Consider the following 19,169-nt stretch of genomic DNA (forward strand, 5'->3'; position numbering starts at 1 on the left):
CACACACACACACACATACGGACTCATCATGACTTTGAAGGACGTTATATTTACTTACAGTGATTTCCTGGACACTTACTCTAACCTTACTACTTGTCTTAAACCCTTAACCTAACCTTAACTTAGGGTCAATGTGTCTTCATTTAAATATTTAATAGTTTAAACAGATTTACTCAACATGACTAATACCTGGACCACACACACACACGCACGCACGCACACACACACACACACGCACTCTGTACCTCTTGTTCCTCTGGGCCTCCTTCTTATCCATAATGACGGGCACACAGTTCGTCAGCTCGGTCCAGTCTGCGTGCAGCCCGCAGCTCCAGCCCGTGGAGAAGCGGGAGAAGAGCCAGGACTCGTCTCTGCCCGGCCGGTGACATGTGCACTTCTTCTGGCCCGGCTTGCAGTCGCACGGCTGCTCCAGGCGAATATTCCTCACCAGGTGCCTCCCGAAAGTGGTGCCCCCGGTCTTCTGGATGTGCAGGAACGCGATCACGTCGTCCCCTTTGATGTTGAACTCCACGTGTCTGTCCAGGTCCCGCTCGGTGAAGTTGAATTTGGAGGGCAGCTTCGCGGGGCTGTCGTCCTCCAGGTCCTGGTCCCTGTAGAAATCGTCCGTGTCCTGGTCCGGGCTGGAGAGCAGGCTCACCCCCTTCAGCTTCTCCCCGGGCTTGAAGTGGCACGAATTGCTGCCTGCGGGACATATGTACTGGTAACCAATCATAACAAACAGCACCGCCAGGATAGGGACCAACATGAGCTTACTGGATCTATCATCCATTGTATCGAGGAGAGTGTCTTCATTCCATTACTGTGAATCAGAAGCGTGCATTTCTCCTCTGGATCAATACCCCTCCATGCCTCAAGGCACATTAAAGGTGCATTTTATTTAAGTGCATCATGTTCATGAAATATCCAGAGACACATAATCTGCACACAAAAGCACGGGTCCGCCTATTTGCTCTGTTCTTCTGCACTGCGCTGTAAATCTTGTCCAAAGTCCACATTCATGGCATTGAAAATGTTTGTCTGTCCAACTTCTGCAGCCGACTCCCATGCTCCGGTGTCAAGTTGAAAATTGATGCAATAAAGAGGAGTTTTTTTCTCACGAATAGTTTTGTTTTAAATCGCAGCGGCAGCAGGATTCGGACTCATTCCTGCAGAGACGTCGCACGGCTCGTCTCGCGGTGACGGGCTGGATCCGGCAGCATCCTGCACATCAGCATCCTCTGACCGCCTGTGCAGACTGAAGCAGTGACTGTGAGAGGATGCTGCATCCCATCCGACAGACCAGGCTATATGCGTTATATGCTCTCATCGTGCTGCTGGTGGTTGGGGGGATGCGAAAAGCCCCCCCACACACATCCCATATCCCGTCTAGCCCGTAATCTCGTTCAACACGCAGCAAAGCCAGAAAGTGACACTGAACTGAGACAACACAGAGATTTAAGCACTTATAAATACTAAATCCGGCTGTAACTTTTTTTCGTTGAGGCGCATTCATTCGAGTGTGACCTCTGGTGATTAAAGAGAAAGCACTGCCCTCTGATTACAGCCTGCACGGTTGCCAGTTTTAAGAGTACAGACTTATTTAATAGTCCAATAATGTCCAGTATCTGCTGAAAACGCAGTAGTGTTAGGAAAAGCAATTAAAAGTGAATAAGCCACTTCCTCTGCAGCAGTAAGTCATAATAAAAGAATAATCTATCTATCTATCTATCTATCTATCTATCTATCTATCTATCTATCTATCTATCTATCTACCTACCATCTATCCATCCATCCATCCATCCAAATGTTTTTTTTGAATTATGTGTAATTTAGTAGCCTAATTAGTATTCCTCTTTCATTAAGTCACCTAATCTTGGATTTAATTAAGCACTACGGCAAATGCTGCATGTGCTATGAGTTCATTAGTATTTAAAATGTCACCAGTGGCCAACTGCCAAAACATGAAATGGAGAAAGGTAGCAGAAACTCGAACCTTTGAAATTATGCCAAAATTGGGATTAAATGGACAGCCCACCAATTTTATACAGGAGTGTTAGTTCACTGGGGGAAGTACAACTCAAGCCACAGAAATGCCATCTGCAGATGGGAGGAACTATGCAGAAAATCCCCCTGAGAATGTCATCAAGGCTTATTTAGGTATTGAAACTGTAATTTTTCTTTTAACAGAAAAGCTTTAAAAGACAGTTGCTTGCAGTCACAAAGAAGTGAATATTTGCTATGGTTGCCAGGTAGTCATAAACAATAGGGTTGTTATCCTTGCATCTTCTGCAATAGTTGATTTTGATAATGCTTTTCAAAATGTGTTTCGCATAAATTCACCAACTTTATGAAAGTCAAGCCCAATATCACAAATCATAAAATTGACTCTACGGAACTTTTCCAAGTCTAATGCACATGCCATTCTTTATCCTTGACTCTCACGTTGGAATAAGGACAAAATTCCCCATCGTGGATGAAAAGAACCCCCCCTCCATGGCAGATGTACAATAAATGTAGTGTGTTATAAAACTCTTAAAACTCATATGCAGACGTAATGGTCTACGTCTTGACATTAGCTCATAGTAAAACTTATGTTACTTTATCTGTGACTACATGATACCTGAGAACATGCAAAGAGTGGAGTAAAAATCGTGAAAAAATTTTACAAGCTAGTGGAGTGAGTAACTCCATTCAATAACATTAATATCAAATCTTACATACTATTGAAAACAGGCCTACTATAAGTATTTAGGGTGAACTGTTTGAGATCAGAAAGATAAAATGATGAAAGCAGAGGTTCAAACCAGTTCGTTATAGATTCATGGATGCGAAATTCACCAAGAATGATCAAAGACGGGACTACGTATGAAATCTCAGCACAAATTCATCACATCAAAACCAATCTACACATTAATTCTCATTTTCGTACTAATAATACACTTTTTCCCCCCCCCGAAATAAATCAGAATTAAAAGGCGCCTGATAAAATTGATGCTGAAACTTTGTAAGATACTTCTTTAAACAACATTTCTATTGTATGTTGAACAAAAGGAAGCCTTTTCTCCCTGTATATCACCGACAATAGCAGACCAGTCTGTTACTGAGGTTTATTCAAAATATCCATACTTTTAATTTACATGAGCTAAAATGTTTATTCTGAAATTACAATCCCTAACAATATAAGGAGGACCAGTGGAAACCACCATAAAAAGAAAATGTAACTATTTTTGTGTTTTTAGTGGCTCAACAAATTTTTGAAGGGATTCTGAATTAACCAAAACAACCAAAATCATTAGTAATGACACTGATTTCCTTTTTAATATAATGTGATCCTTATTACAGATAAATTATGTGTGTAGACTAAAATTGTGCTAATACTAATTAGCAGGTTGTTAAAAAAGTTGACCGACTCAACATTTCATTTTTTGAGACACAGTCACTACAGCTTCAGCGTCTGTCTCTTTAGCTGTCTGCCGTTGTGCCAGATTAAAATCCCACTGTAGCATCATGTTTTATTTAATTTGACACACGTTTATATTTACTCTGAACGTGAATATAATGTTAAAAGCTGTGCCTGAAAACAATTACACACAATGCGTTGTTTTTCACCGTGAGGTTTTTCCAGACGTGAGTAGCGGCCAGCTTCAGCCACCCGGATACCCAGGCAGCTTGCTAGCTGCACCGGTTAGCCAGCTAGCTTTCCCAAAATACCTACCTGGAGCTTTTGCTTTGTATGGAAGCGGCTAGCATCAGTTGGTGGTGAGGGATATATTATTGGAAACTTGCTATGTGCTACTACTGTTATTTAACACAAGCGTTATTTGTTCGGGTTAAATCCCGCTAGCGTATCGTAACGTTTTCATTCACGGTTAAAGTTAACTTTGATCTGAACGCTACTCAACGTTAATCACGTCTTGTCACCTCGACGTGTTTTTCTCCCGCAGCTTCCTCAGCAACGTTGAATTTGTGAGGTTTTTAAACAGTTGTACGTTATTTTCTTTACATACATGTTGACCTATGCGTCATTGTTTAGCAGTGTTGTGCCTTTCTGACAATAAGTCCCAGTAACTACGTGGCAGTGGCTCTCAAAGGGCACAGAGGAGCCGTGCTGACCCCCCCAGTGTGCTCCTTCTCTCCGCAGGCTCATGACACGTCGCCCCGGACATCATGAGGACTGTTATCGTGCTGTCACTGCTGCTGCTGAACATACATCATGTCACCGGGGCACCCAAAGGAGTCACTGCCAGCCTGAGAGCCAAATGGAGCATGACGCCTTTCCTCCTGGAGACGAGGTAACTCACCGTCCCCCTGGACCCGCTTTCAAACACATCTGCCCTGAACAGGGCTGTGTGGGGGCCCCGGTTCAATGGGAACTTTAGATCTTAGTAATTGGATGGGGAATATCCAGAGAAATAACGGTATTGTTTCTGGATAGAGGTGCTGCTGTTTCAGTTAGAGGTTATTATACCCTAATTACTAATCCGTGTTTCTAGTATTATTCAATTCAACTCATCAACAGATGATATGCACAAGGTTTCTGCTGGGTCTTAAACAGTCTAAAATTCAGCAATCTGAATGTTTAAATTGACCTAGATATGTTTAAATCTATTTTACCTAGATTTCTTGTGTCTTTGTGTACGTAATTTTTCTGTTTCTATGTTTATGCAGCACTTTATAAACTTGTTTTTGAAAAGTGCAGTGTAAATAAAGTTGTATTATTATTAAATATTTTGCACTAGGTCTTCAATACATTCAGGTATTAATCATGTTAAAGGTCATTTAACATTTCTTCTGTTGTGCTTTAGAGCAAGTTTTCTTTTTGCAAGAAATGTTTCCGTGGCGTGCACATTTTGTTATTGTTCTTTCTCAATGGTACGGATATTATTATACAACTACAAATAAGATCAACGTGGAACTGATAATCTACTACCGCCTTGGTCAGAATCTGTCTCGGTACAGTCAGCTTGACTGTAGGAAAGATGGATGCCTGTTGTCTCTGTCTGTAGTTTGTGAGATAATGTGGACGTTTCAAGGGTTATTCTCTAGTAGACTACTTCACCACAACTTCAATTAAGGGGAAGTGTAAGTAATTCCGGGACTCTGATCTTTCCTTCCAATGTGTTGTACTTGGCCTACGTCCTCAATTTCATTCATTATGGTCTTAAAAAAGTCTTAAATTATTCTTGATGAAACCTTCAGAAACCCTGCTGTAAGGTCAGTGTGGTACTTCACATAGACACTATGGAGCCGACAAGATGGGCATAATTACTGCTAGAAAATCTAATATGATTATGTGGTCGGGCAGTCAGTTACTTTCTTATGCTGACTAATATCATCATTTTCTCAATTGCAGCGAATTTATTGCAGAAGACGGGAATGAAAAATTCTGGCAGTTTGTCGACACTGTGAAAGAACTCACTGTCTACAAGCAAGGAGGTATGTTTTTGGAAACCAAGACTTCAGAAGTATGCTAACAAATGATATATAATTTTGCACCACAAGAGGTGTTCTTCTCTTCTAAAAAGCCTCACTATTACAAATGTTGATGTGCCTTGCAGAGTCTGTGCGCTCCTACTATAACTTGGTCATAAAGAAGGCTGGCCAGTTCCTCACGGATCTTCAAGTGAATCTTCTCAAATTTGCCCTGGCTCTACGGTGTCACTCACCAGCTGTTCATGCATCCCAGCAGGTATGTTATGATCAAATTCTTCCTACAAGCTGCTTCAGAATACAGGAGAAGAGCAATTCTCCATCTCTTGTTATGGATGATTATATTGTCTCAAGCCAGGTTGCTCCGCAGGCCTTACTTTAGGTTTTTTCTCGACCACTTTGGGGCACAGCCATTAATGACGATAATTATAGTCGGACCACTGTGTTGAATCCTCCTCATCAATAACTTATTTTCTCACAACAATGCTCGGGTGTCTCTGTGGTTTCTTCCAGAATGTGTAATGATAATTATCTATAATTTATTCAGTGACAAGCAGAGTCATCCATGGTTCCCTTTGGATTACTCTCAGATGCCTTCATTTACATGCTCATTTATTAAAACGAATGAGTGTGACTTTCAGCCTTTTTAGTTTAGCTTATTTCATGTTGTCATATGTAGCTTACAGGTTTCTCAAAATCCTTCATACTGCAGTTTTAGGCACCACAATTCTAGAATATGGACCCTGTAGATATAGGAGAGGACGACATCCTGCTCATACCAGGGAGAGAGGGTGGTCTTAAAAACGCATGATGGTTTGAAGGCAGGGAGAGGTGGACAGAGAGGACAGAGAATCGATGCTTATTTTCAATCCATAACCTCAGGGGCCCACTGTTTCCCACAGTGGACAAATATGAGACCTTAAAATCTCTGTTGTTAGGAAAAGCATAGTTGTGGAAGTTACTTACATTCTGGATTTTTGTAATACTTCCTGATTTACTTTACATTAATATATTGTGTGGGACATTTATCTTTACTGTATATTTGATATTACTGTTTAAGGTGTAATTTAAGAATGATTTAAGTACATGCTCAGAAACCTGTAAAAATGAATGTAAGCTTTTTATTTGACATGAGATTGTTCTTAGTTTGTTCTTGACTAAATTTGACTATTTAGTAGTTTCATATAATTCCAGTGCTTCCTATGTCCACAACTTCTTAGTATTTTGATTGTGTAGGTTTCAGCAGTGATAAGGAGAAACTTCATCTTTATGACAGTGATGCACTGCGATGATGAATTTCCCTCATTTAAAAATGTGTTAAATATTTGAGTGAGTAATGGCCTTTTTGCGGGTGAAATTAAGTTTTGTGCCACACAATGTAAATCGGTGTGATGATTGCTGGAGAGTCCTGAGAATAAATCAATCAGGCTTCAGATTTAACTGATTAACTTTGGCCCATGTTAAAGAGTGGGAGGGTGGCAGTGCTGGACTTTGTAATTAAAGACTTGCCATGATGCATTTGTCTTTTATGCAAACTGAATCGCATCTCTGTGGTCACATGCATTTTAATGTGTGTAGCCCTTTATGAGAACAAAACCACCAGGTCCTGGCAGCATGAGCATCATGTGTGTAGACAGTGTGTTAGAAAACATTTCTCTCCCTCCTGCCCTGAACAGATAGCCAGTGATGAACCGCCACCTGAGGCTTGTCCTGCCTTTGTCTCCATCCATGGACAACTTAGCTGCAGCACCAAGGACATCAAGAAGCTCCTGAAGGCAGCTGCAGGCAGGTAACATATACTGTCTTCCTTTTGTAGACGCCCTAACATTTAGTTTGCATAATGAACTTGTTATAAATCGTATTGCTTGATGCTTTCACTCACTGTAATTAACCTGTGGTGATGTTTTTCCATTTCTAAATGTTTTCAGGCCAAAGCCATTTTTGTACAAGAGTGATCACACATATCCCGGACTCAATAAAACAGATGTGCCAGTTGTGATCCTCTATGCTGAGATTGGAACCAAGAAGTTCACGTCTTTTCACAAGGCGCTCTCCGAGAAAGCCCAAGAGGGCACACTCATGTATGTGCTCCGGCATTTTGTAGCGGTGAGTAGCAATGGTATTACAGCCATTTTTAAGTGGTGTCCCAAAGATTACACTGACCGACGTTTTAGTGGATAAGCTATTTATTGATCTGACCCGATGAATATTTTTATCCCTCTGAGAAGTAAAGCCTAATATAACTTATATTTAAATTTAGACCTCCATGGTTTCATCTTTTTATAGAAGTGGGTTTGGAACCTCTGACCTCCAGGTCATATACGGCCCATCAGAAAGTTACCCTCTTTGACAGAGTTAGGGTGCCTGACCAGCAGCTTTTATTAAACCACATTCCAACAGATACAATGTTATGTTGGAAAGTTTAAATGGTGAGCTAGCTTTGATGAAACTTGTAGGTTGAATTTATGTCAAAATTTTAGACTCATTGTGATTCAAATGGTTATCATTGAAAGGTACATGTCTGTTTTCATGAGTTTAAGCTTGTTAGCAATGGGTGCGGCTGAAACTGTTGAACCCACTAATTAGTGACCTATAATTTTGGCCATATAGTATATATAGATATTGGCCGAAAACGTCTCCTCTTGGGTGGATCTCAGTTGATAATTGTTTGTAATTGACGTCTGGTACATAAATAAACCTCTACTTTGTTTGCGTTTAATTCATCACTCTGCTTCTCACTGCTGCAGGATCCTAAACCTCAAAAGATGCTTTTATCAGGCTACAGTGTTGAGCTGGCTATCAAAAGCACAGAATACAAAGCTGTGGATGACACCAAAGTAAAAGGTCAGTAGTTGACTAATTGAACGTGTGCTGGACCTCACTGTGGCCAAAGAAATGAAACACACATCTTTTGCTTTATAGATCCAAAGACATCTTTAAATACAGAGGAGGAGGAAAACGATGTACAAGGATTCTTTTTTGGAAAATTAAAGTAAGTAGCTTAACCACAACATGCTAATTTCTTGTATTCCTGGTTTTGCTGCATTGCATCCTGTCCTGTGTGAGACTTTATTAAGAAAGGATTTGCCTTATAATTGAAATGTAATCTCTTCTTTTACCTCTTCTAAGGAAATCTCATCCAGAACTGCAGGAAGAACTCGTTGAGCTTCGCAAACATCTTCTGGAGAGCACCAATGACATGGCCCCTCTCAAAGTGTGGGAAATGCAAGGTATCAATTCTATATTTCATATATTCAGTGATTGTAAGAAAAACTGTTCATCAATATACATGGTTATTATATTATTACCCTATTGTGGCATCTCATTTAATATAGTTCCCTTTGTTGCCTCGTGTAGATTCATGTTGTGTAAACGTTATGTGAATTTGTGTGTGTGTGTGTGTGCACATATATGTACATTTGATTTTGTTTTCGTGATCTCTACAGATCTAAGTTTCCAAGCAGCTGACAGAATCATGTCTGTGCCAAAGTATGATGCTTTGAAGCTCCTGCGAGACCTCAGTCAGAATTTTCCAAGCAAAGCCAGGTAAGTAAATCCATCTTTTTTTCTCTCGATCTGCCTGAGTGGCTTACACATTCGGTGCTGTTTCAAAATTTAGTTTTTTTTAGCCCTACTCTGTGTTTAAATGTGTGAACCATCCACAGCAAATGCTGTTATTTAATTGCACAGGAAATATGCTCTTTAAAAACCCGTGTGTTTGAGCATTATTACTTTCCCTGTGACACCTATTACTTCCACAATAAATACTTCTATTGCACAGATCTAATCAGCCTTTTTTGATGCTCGCTTATTTTGGCTCAGGCAGCTTGTAATAACACCAAAAAGCGCTGAGTAAGAGTTGTGTGTACACAGGGAATTGACTGCAAATGTACCATCTTGAAGCCCACAGGTTTTTGGAGATTAAAACTGGCATTTTACAGCCGGCTGGGGATATGGTAAAAGCTGATGGTGACTGGACATGTTTTACTGTTCCCACAGATCACTGACAAGAGTGGCCGTAAAGCAGGAAATGAGAAAAGAAATTGAGGAGAACCAAAAGGTACGATATCATAAGCAGCATTCCCACATGAAAGTGCTGGAGGTTTTCTTTGATAACATCCATTAACCGCTGCGCAAGTTTTGTATTAGAGAATGGGTTTCTAATCTATATCTGAAATAAATCCACTAACAACATCAAATGCAACATTTTATTCCGGCTTTTCTCTTATTCTCCACACTTTGTGTTTTATGCTTCCTGCTGCAGTCTCCGTGCAAATTCTTTCTTGTAGAGAGATCAGACATAAAAGGGCTTTGGCATTCGATTAACACTTTGAGTTTGTTCTTTCAGCATCTCAGTGAGACCGTTGGTGTTCACCCGGGAGATGGGGAGCTCTTCATCAATGGACTGCACATTGATCTGGACGTCCACAACCCTTTCAGGTAGAAACTCAGCAGGAGGGGCCAGCCGTCTGCTTCCCAGCCCCCCCCAAAAAACCTCAGACCTTCATCAGCTCAGTAATCCCTTTTATAGCAAGATCAGAGGTGGCTGCATTTCAAAGCCACTGCTGCACGGCTAATATTTGTTTAGGAAATAACCTGTGGTCTTAATTTTACAGCATTTTGGACATCCTCAGAGGAGAGGCCAGGGTCTTGGAGGGGCTTCATAACCTAGGCATAAAGGGAGAACATCAGGGCAAGCTTTTGAAGTTACCTGTGAATGCTGTGGATGACAACTACGCCTTAGATATCAGACATCCAGCCATAATGGTGAGTTATGTCCAGAATAATTATTCATCTGGCCCAGATCAATACTGAAGATGTTTTTTCTTCATTGTGTACTTGCACCAGGGTATGAATTAGTGGATCGGTCATCAGGCTATTGCCACCGTCTCGATCCTACCAGAAACCCCAATTATTAACTTGGAAGTCAACCAATCAAATTAAAAACTAGCAAGTTTTCATTTTAGCCCCTCTGGCCATTTTAAAATTCATGTCATTTCAACTTTCATCTCTCCCTCCAGAGACGATGTACTATCTATAATATGTAAAATATAAGTGTCTGAGAGAGAGAGAGACAATGAAGGAGAGAGAAGACAGTGTATAATAGCTTTATAACAAGTGAAAATGTTAAATGTATACACATCAGCTTGCAATATATGTCTTTCCATAAAATTGTACAGTGATACAACATCATACTGGTGTCTACTGAGCAGGCTGGTTACTCTAGTTAAAATATATATGTCAGTTGATTCCATACACCTTCTACTTTCTTCCATCCATCATCTATACCGCCTATCCTTTGATGCTTGAGAGGTGTACACCCTGAACAGGCCTCCAGCATATCGCCTACGCACAGAGACACACCATTCAATCTCACATTTCACACCTTGGGTCAATCTAGATGTCTCCAATCAACCTAAGGCTCCAGTCAAGCTGGGTTTTGAACTGGGAACATTCTTTCTCTGAGGCTAACTACTGCACCTACGGCTTTTTCAGACTTCCTACTCAACTGACCTCAGTTTCATCATGAACCAAATATATTTTTATTCTTCTCAGTGTTTCCCATACATTGATTTATTTGTGGTGGCCCACCACAATATCAACATGTACCACCACATATTGATTTTCTTCTTTTTTTTAACGTTGCAAATGGCCAAAATGTCATTTCATTGTAGAGCTCTCGAATAATATAATTTTCCTTTGCTTTCCAGTGGATAAATGACATAGAGAATGACCCAATGTACCGCAGCTGGCCAACCGGTATACAGGAACTGCTCAGAGCCACCTTTCCTGGCGTGATCCGGCAGATCCGACGCAATTTCTTCAACCTGGTGAGTTGACAGCAGGAGATATAGGAATTAAGGACAGTGCTCATTGTAGTGGAGTTGTTATGTTGAATCAGCAGAACACTTTGAAATTCTTTGGATACATCTGACTCTATTAGATACCTTTTGTCAGGTTTTGGTCATTTACTATTATAACATCTCATACATGACATAAATGAGCATACAGAGCACATTTGGAATGCTTCAGATTGGTTTTGATTATCAAGATAGTCTGAGACGGAGTGTACTGTTCTGTCGTCTCTCTGATTATACCGTTGTTGTTAGGTGCTGTTCCTGGATCCCGTACAAGAAGAAAGTGTCGAACTGGTGAAACTAGCCGAGCTTTTCTACAAGCATAAGATCCCCCTGAGGTCGGTGCTGTTATTTCTCACACATCCACAGCTGTTTATGTGATCAACTCTTTGTATTTATATCTTTACCAGGTAGTGATTCTCATTTCACCTGCAAATTGAATACTTGTTTTTGTCCCCCTTTCTTATAGAATTGGATTTGTGTTTGTTGTCAACACCAAGGACGAGATTGATGGCTTCTCAGATGCAGGGGTTGGATTCTACCGACTGCTGAATTACATTGCAGACGAGTATGATTTATCCCAGGCTCTGATGTCCATGGTCTCAGTAAGTAAATCACATATATAAATCTGTTTTTTTAGCGAGCACTTATTGAAGAATAACGAAAGCTGTTTCCTCATTTTAACTCTTGAGAATCAGGTCCAGATATCGACCGGAGTTGCCCTTTCACACAGACAGGAGACTGTTTATGTGGAATACTTGTTTGGTTCTGGTGGGGGGGGTCGCGGCCGTGGCTGGGTAGAGCATGTAGGGGGCAGGAAATTATGAAAAAGGCTGCTGCGTTGACCCTTCTTCTTTACTCTTGAATGCTTGAATTCTTCCGGTTACACACCAGTGACATGATGAAACTTCATCAACACAACATACAGCTCCTCCACTCAATGTCGTGATAAGATTAGCGTTCCAGAACTTGTTTTGAAAGCATGATGATGCTCACCCCACGTTCGCTCATATCTCTTTGTGCCTCAGAAGTCAGTTGTTTAATTGTACCCTGTGTTATCCTATTATTGGACTACATGAGTCAGTCAGATTTTTCTCCCGGGATCAGCTCTTGGAACAGAACTTATAAATGGTTAAATCTCATTCCACTGTCCAATTTCTTGCAGATGTACAACCAAGTAGATGTTGGGAAGTCGCTTTCTGTCGATACAATCTCTTCTTACATGAAGAGGAAATTTCCTAGCGCCAATGCAGAGAGGATTCTAGGTTTAGAATCTGAGTATGATTACAAAAGAAACGTAAGTTATTTAAATTGTTCATTCTTTTGTCTTTGTTTTCATTGGAATTGATGATTAGGACTTAATGTTTGATTCCATGTTTTGTTTGCTTCAGGAGGGGGCCCTCTTCTACAAACAGAGCGGCCTGGGTGCTCTACCTCTGGCTTTATTTAACGGAGTCCCTCTGAGCTCTGATGAGATGGACCCAGATGAGCTGGAGACTATCCTCCTGCAGCGCATAATGGACACGACCACCGCTTTCCAGAGAGCTGCCTTTATGGTACGACACACCTTTATGCTTAGGGAGACACTCATCTTCTCCCTTCCAGAGTTTGTTTTTGTACAATGAAGAACCATTTATATAATACACATGCATGAGTCTGGGTAAACAAACTTAAGAACTCTACCAGTTTATTTGTTCTTATAGCATGCACACAAGAAATATTTCACATACTAGCCGGGGGTTCCTGTTCAGTGGATTAGCAAGTAGTTACCATTGACGCTCCTTGATAAATAAAGAAGCATATGCAGTATATTACATGGCTCTGTTCTGTGAAGTATCAAACGTAGATTTGGATGAAATTTGAATGATCACTGGTTCATTGCAGCAGCCGCGTATAGAATATAGGCTCAACTGATACTGTGTGTGGTAATGTGGTAAATAATTAAAAGCATAATAAGTAATTGATCAATAGCCAACTTTTCTTTCTGCTAGATTTGCAAGATAGCAGGACAGTAAGCACTTAAATATCCCTCCACATTATTGTATTCATAGATACGGTTACAATGTTAACTGTTCAGTCACAAGATCCAATTCATCCTGGTGGATTGATGCTCTAAGCATTGTAACTCTATTCCTTTTTCTCCCTCGCCTACAGGGTCAGTTAACTGAGGGCTCAGATGTGGTGGACTATCTAATGGAGCAGGCCAATGTGGTTCCGAGGATGAACCCTCTCATTCTGAGCACCGACCGAAAGTACCTCGACTTCACTTCCACGCCAGGTGACCTGCAGTAGTCGTCGTACACCATCTACCACCATTTACTGTATGCCTTGGACGTTTTTTAACTTCTCCTCTCTTGCTTTGTAGTTGTGGACGATTGGGAGGACACAACTATGTTTTCATTCCTGGAAGGCAGAGACAAAACGGCTGTGGTGGCTCAGAGAATGAAGTACTTTAGAAATAACGGTAAGCTATTACCTGAAATTTCATGCCTTGCTTTTCCAATGAACACCATTACAGAGGAATGCTCACCGTGTCATTTCCAGTTACACGTGACTTGCAACAGTATAAATAACTTAGTTAAGCATTTGCATCTTGTCCTCTAAAGTGGAACAGCTATTGTACATTTGCTTGTTGAAATGAATAAAAAAAGGGAAATGAGGCCTGCATTGCTTTACTGATCTATTAAAGTGTGAAATTGACCTTTGTTAAGGCAGACAGGTTCTGCCTCCAATAAGATATTTACTGGGCCTGCTGTCGGGCGTTCAGCCAGCAGTCTAAATGGCCATAAGAGCTGCATTTCACAGCTCAGGCCCAGAGTGTAGGTGTCTCATTGAGGCTGAGGTGGCTGATTGCCATCCCTCCTCTGTGGACTAGCTGGCCAGCAGCTATTCCGACTGTTTAAGAGAAGGTATTATAACAATGACTGGTGGCACAGCTCTCCTCTAATATCCTCATCCCTCTTCTGCCAGATGTCGCATCCTCTTTTACCTCTCACACTCAAACTGAACATTCACTGTAACGTCTGCGCCTCATTTTCCTTCCTACTTTCATCTGATTGTCAGTGTGTAACCAGGGTGAGGACTCTCTAAAATCTACATAAGAATTAAAGTTGACATTGGAGCTCAAAAATACATTTGCCCTCCACTCTTGTTGTGATTATATATTCAGTATTGAGTACACCTGTACTCCAGCTTCTTAATATCTAGGAAGCTTCAACCATCTGCAGGGTAGCAGCTTTTTTTAACCATAATCTTCCAGTCACTGGTTATAATAGGATGTTTAAATTGAAAGCAGTGTGATATGTACTCTATGTAATTGATTTTTTGCTCTTCTGTCTTAGATGAGGATGGGATGAGCACTGTGACCATGTGGATAGCCGGAGATTTTGAGACGGTCTCAGGAAGAAAGCTGTTACTCAATGCTCTGAAACATGTGGTGAGTATTGTCACCACTTCTCCCCATTCTGTCCTCTCATGACTTAGCTTGTGTAATCTTGTAATTATATAACAAGCCATACAAATTTAGAAGGATTGGTAAAGTTACCCTAAAAATTATATTTATTTCCTCCTCTGTGCTTTCTCAGAAATCATCCATACAGATATCTTTAAAATTGAATATTCTCTGTAAATACAGATTACTTTGTTGTAACACAGAAAGCAAATATTTTCTGCTTTTGATGGAGGACAAAATATATTTTCTGGTATATTAAGTGAAATTCAAGAAACTATAACTGTAAAGCACTCTACACTCCTTCCTCTCTGCCTCAGTCAAACCTGCATTTTCTGGAAATATGAGAATGTGTGATATTTGTCTGTGAATTATATCACTGCTGTTTTTGTGTGTGTGTGTGCATGTGCAAGCAGAAGGCCAGCCGTGGAGTGCGAGTGGGGGTGATAGATAACCCCAGCGGAAAGCCCACTGAAGATAACACTGTGCTGTACAGGGCTATCTGGGCCTCCTTCCTCACCCAGAAGAATAAGGCTACAGTCGAGTTTGTGCAAAAGCTCCTGAAAGAGGAAAGCAGCCGGCTCCTCCAGCAGGGGAGCAAGATGAAGGACTTACTGATGCAGGTAAAGAAGGGATTAAGAAATGCTGTTCTGTATTTTTTTTTTTTTGGTCACGTCAGATTCCAAACATTTCATTTGCATTTCTTTTATGTTTCAATAACAAATGGGACCCTTTTATATCTCTTGCCATCACCTGAAGGTACTGTAGAACTGAGATTCAGGAACAGCATGGCAATTATTTGCTGAAGATATTTTTATATGATATTTACATGAAGTAAATTTGTACATGTGCGGAATATCTCCTGTCTGCTGAAGTGTGTCTAGATTGGCAGTAAACATATAAATCTTCTGATGCCGTCAGTCGATACTTATTAATTAAAATGTATTATCTGCTGAATGCATTTGAGCTGATGTGGCAAAAATCTTATTTCTTGCTTCCTTTTGACATGACAAGAATTTGTCAGAAGATCCATGCCCATCAAAGTAAACTAGGAAGCATAGAATCAATGCAAGAATAGTGTTCGTGTGATAATATATCAAAATATATCAATATATATCACAAAATATATCAAATCATCAAGTGAGACACCATCACAAAAATACACAATGCATATGTTGTGGAGCTTACATGTCTCAGTGAAAGTAAAGCATAATAATAAATAATCAAGATAAAAAGAAATCAATGGAATTTAAATCCTAAATTTTGTCTAAATTCAGTCAGTTAATTCAGCAGCCCACCACCGTCATCATGTTGTTTTCGTTTCTACATTAGAAATTACATATTATTTGGAAAGTTCATCCTAACACTGTAGCAGAAGTTCCCAGAAATGTGTTGCACTTGTAGTTTGCTTTGCTTTCGCCATCCGTCCAGTCTATACTGAACCAGCTCTGTGGGATTTAAGTCTGGAGACTGTGCTGCTCCTCTATCATGTGAAGCCACCGTCTGGTTCTTCTCTTCTAACGGTTTGGATCGTTATCTTGCTGTCTGTCTTCCTTTCGTTACTTTTTCTCACCTTAGGTTTTTCCTTGCCATTCTGATAGTTATATACAGTACTACTTCCTGCAGTGCAGTGTTGTCCTAATAATGCATCAGAGAGTGTAATGACACAGTTTGTTCCAGCACTGCCTGAAGACACACAGAGGCTTTGAAAGTAATTAACAAAAGTTGGGACAACTTAAGGAATTGTTTGCATTAACTTTTATTTAAATCCATTGTTGCAGGAAAGAAACAAGTTAACCAATTCAATAATTGTCTTATAAAATTAACATGATTTTGTTTATTAACTTTGTACCATTTAAGGTCATTCACTGGACTCTTTTTACTCTCGTCTGATTACATTTTTATAAAAATTGGGAGTAAAAAGAAGGCGTTCCAAAACTCTGAATCAATAGTGTATGAAGTCCCTGACAAATAAAGTACTTCATCTTTTTTATGCATAATCTTATAAATTGAAAACTGCCATTAAACAGTCTGACTGATTGATTTGCAACACTTCATGCGATAGACTAATACAAGTAGAGATACTAAAGAAATACCTGCATGAATATAAATAGTGTAGCTAAAGCTCCCAGAGCTGATAGATTTATATTGTCTCGTGGTATTGTGTCATATATTCCATACCCTGAAAGTTACACAGGTCTACAGTGGGAGAGTTAGTGCTTAGAAAAGAAGGTAAATCGTTTTTTGACTGATTATTTGATTTTAGCTTGGTCGTCTTGATTGAAAGGTGTCTCTTTGAGAAAGGGATAATGAGCACGATGGTAAAAAGTAGGAAAATGAAGGTTGTCTATAACCACTTGCAGAGATTTGTCTGCCCCTGCATTCTTGATTTAAGTGCACAGTCGGGGAAAATGGTGATTGATGAGCCCAACTTCTCGTTCCTCTCATGCACGATGCTCCACACTCTGTGGATACCAAGGCAAGCGGTCTACTCACTTAAGGTTCCACATGATCTGTCACAGGGACCAACACAAAGCAGGCTCCACACTGAATCTTTAAGTTAAAAAGCACTGGGGGAAATCTGGTCTCTAGGACCTGATGAATAGTTCCCGCACACTATTTGTGATTGTGTGAGCGACGTGTGTTCAGCCAAGCCTGACTATCACTGTGCTGCTGTAAGCAGTCTACAGCCGCTCGTGTTCTCTGCGCTGTAGCGTGCAGAATCCACCCACGCAGCGTTGCACATAAGAAAACAAATTCACAGGCACTAATCAGCTGACGGGAGAGCTTGTTTCTCCCCCGTCAGGATAAGTCATATAGCACAGGTTACATATGGGACCATCCATAACAAACCGGCCTGCAGGTATACCAGCCTTAACAATGAGGAGACAATGGGTTGGAAATAGCAGTGGAACGAGAGGAAGGATGTGGCTGTGTGAGTTGAGACCCAGAGTCGAGGGATAGGAGTTTATTATTGGCTGCCAGACAGACTTGCTGACTGGATTGTGCTGACATTATTGGTATTTCACCTGTTCTCCCGAGGAGTGAAATGTTAGAGAAACTAATAACTTGACTCCGCAAACCTCCAAACTCCCACCCCCTAATTTGTTATAGACAAAAATGGCAGAGGCTTAATTAAGAGTTTGTTGTATTAATTACAAATTGATTAATCTCATTTTCACACATGTGCATTTCTGACAGCTTGCTCCTCCGGTTGAAATATTTTATGCTTGAAAACTGCAGTGATTACACTGATGAAAGGCATCGATGATATTGTGAATAATTGTTTTTGCCTCATACATCATTCCTCATGCCAATACATCACTCAGATTTTGTTTTGGACAGACTGTAAAAGCAGAAAGGTCCTTGAGCTAGTCTACTGGATCATTCAGTACATCAGAATTTTTTGGGGGAATGTTTGTGTTAACAGAGCAATCAATGTATCTAACACCCTGAATAAACTTTTGTTTTTCTGCTATAGGGCATGGACGCAGATGCCTTCGAGAAAAAGTTCAACACACTGGAAGTGGATTTCATCCTCAGTCAGCAGCTGTTCTGTAGAGAGGTCATGAAACTGAGGCCTGGAGAGCGTGCAGTGATCAGCAACGGCAGGGTCAGTGGACTTCACCTGTGTTAGAAGAGACTAATTTATATAGTAAGCGAGACAAATAATCGGTCAAATGTTGTTGTTATTGTTTGCTACAGAGAAGCAGGATCCTTTAAGATGCTGCACTTTGGAAGTTTTTCCCTCCAGTGACTTCAGAGCGCTTCCTTAGTACTGTCAAATCAGCATGATGTCTGTTTCTTAAAGGTCACAGGTGGCACCAACAGCACCACGCGTGCGTGTTTGTTTGAGTGTCTCTGTATCTGCTGACTGTAGGTGTGCACTGTCTCAGCAGCAGCAGCAGCAGCGATGCTGACAGTAATGGATGAAGAGGCCAGCCTCTGAGATGGCAGTAACAATTAATATCATTTTACATTCCTCTGCTGCAGTGGCAGTGCCCTACTCCAAAAATAGAAAGGAGGCAAACACATCACTTTAAGTGGATAAAACACTATGTTACGATCACATTATATTTAACACCCCCCCGGGTGAGTAGTAAATAATACATGCTGGGATATGAATTGGAAAAGTTTTGTTCTGACCGACTTATTTTCTCCATGTTAGATCCTTGGCCCGTTTGAGGAGCAGGAGGAATTCACTGTGGAAGATTTCCAATTGCTGGAGAAGATTACACTGAGTGGTTCTGCAGAGAAAGTCAAAGCCAAAGTTAAACAGATGCAGATGAAGCCAAAGCAGTAAGTTTGGGTTTAGTTTCAAACTCGTTATTTGACACAAAAAGTTCTTTTTTGACATATTTGTGTCCTTATAATCTATTTCTCTATTATTACATTTGATTGAAAGGATCCAAAAACAAGGAGTCCTCTTACTT

The 19,169-nt window shown here is 40.5% G+C and overlaps 2 protein-coding genes across 5 annotated transcripts in view; one reads left to right on the forward strand and one right to left on the reverse strand.

The window, feature by feature from the left end:
• Nucleotides 1-1,675, reverse strand: part of hs6st3b (heparan sulfate 6-O-sulfotransferase 3b) — a 61,496-nt gene extending 59,821 nt beyond the window's left edge. The window contains exon 1 of the mRNA XM_034574899.1: nucleotides 246-1,675. Coding sequence (XP_034430790.1) covers nucleotides 246-790 — 545 coding nt within the window. The 5' untranslated portion in view covers nucleotides 791-1,675. The remainder of the gene's footprint in view (nucleotides 1-245) is intronic.
• Nucleotides 1,676-3,627: 1,952 nt separating this feature from the next.
• The window catches only part of uggt2 (UDP-glucose glycoprotein glucosyltransferase 2), a 35,599-nt gene continuing 20,057 nt past the window's right edge, over nucleotides 3,628-19,169 (forward strand). For 2 of the 4 annotated variants that reach the window (XM_034574892.1, XM_034574895.1), the window contains exons 1-24: nucleotides 3,628-3,759; nucleotides 4,142-4,292; nucleotides 5,354-5,436; nucleotides 5,559-5,689; nucleotides 7,107-7,219; nucleotides 7,359-7,536; nucleotides 8,178-8,274; nucleotides 8,353-8,422; nucleotides 8,560-8,660; nucleotides 8,877-8,976; nucleotides 9,430-9,490; nucleotides 9,779-9,870; nucleotides 10,047-10,197; nucleotides 11,142-11,261; nucleotides 11,541-11,626; nucleotides 11,758-11,893; nucleotides 12,454-12,585; nucleotides 12,680-12,844; nucleotides 13,443-13,566; nucleotides 13,654-13,752; nucleotides 14,630-14,724; nucleotides 15,153-15,359; nucleotides 18,218-18,349; nucleotides 18,905-19,035. In XM_034574892.1, the coding sequence (XP_034430783.1) occupies nucleotides 4,168-4,292; nucleotides 5,354-5,436; nucleotides 5,559-5,689; nucleotides 7,107-7,219; nucleotides 7,359-7,536; nucleotides 8,178-8,274; nucleotides 8,353-8,422; nucleotides 8,560-8,660; nucleotides 8,877-8,976; nucleotides 9,430-9,490; nucleotides 9,779-9,870; nucleotides 10,047-10,197; nucleotides 11,142-11,261; nucleotides 11,541-11,626; nucleotides 11,758-11,893; nucleotides 12,454-12,585; nucleotides 12,680-12,844; nucleotides 13,443-13,566; nucleotides 13,654-13,752; nucleotides 14,630-14,724; nucleotides 15,153-15,359; nucleotides 18,218-18,349; nucleotides 18,905-19,035 (2,729 nt within the window). In that variant the 5' untranslated portion in view covers nucleotides 3,628-3,759; nucleotides 4,142-4,167. Of the gene's footprint in view, nucleotides 3,760-3,966; nucleotides 3,986-4,141; nucleotides 4,293-5,353; nucleotides 5,437-5,558; nucleotides 5,690-7,106; nucleotides 7,220-7,358; nucleotides 7,537-8,177; nucleotides 8,275-8,352; nucleotides 8,423-8,559; nucleotides 8,661-8,876; nucleotides 8,977-9,429; nucleotides 9,491-9,778; nucleotides 9,871-10,046; nucleotides 10,198-11,141; nucleotides 11,262-11,540; nucleotides 11,627-11,757; nucleotides 11,894-12,453; nucleotides 12,586-12,679; nucleotides 12,845-13,442; nucleotides 13,567-13,653; nucleotides 13,753-14,629; nucleotides 14,725-15,152; nucleotides 15,360-18,217; nucleotides 18,350-18,904; nucleotides 19,036-19,169 lie in introns of those variants that run through there. The other 2 variants (XM_034574896.1, XM_034574893.1) reach the window with 2 other exon arrangements.

This window comes from Hippoglossus hippoglossus, chromosome 21 (genome assembly GCF_009819705.1).
Source record: "Hippoglossus hippoglossus isolate fHipHip1 chromosome 21, fHipHip1.pri, whole genome shotgun sequence".
Classification (NCBI taxonomy): Eukaryota; Metazoa; Chordata; class Actinopteri; order Pleuronectiformes; family Pleuronectidae; genus Hippoglossus; species Hippoglossus hippoglossus.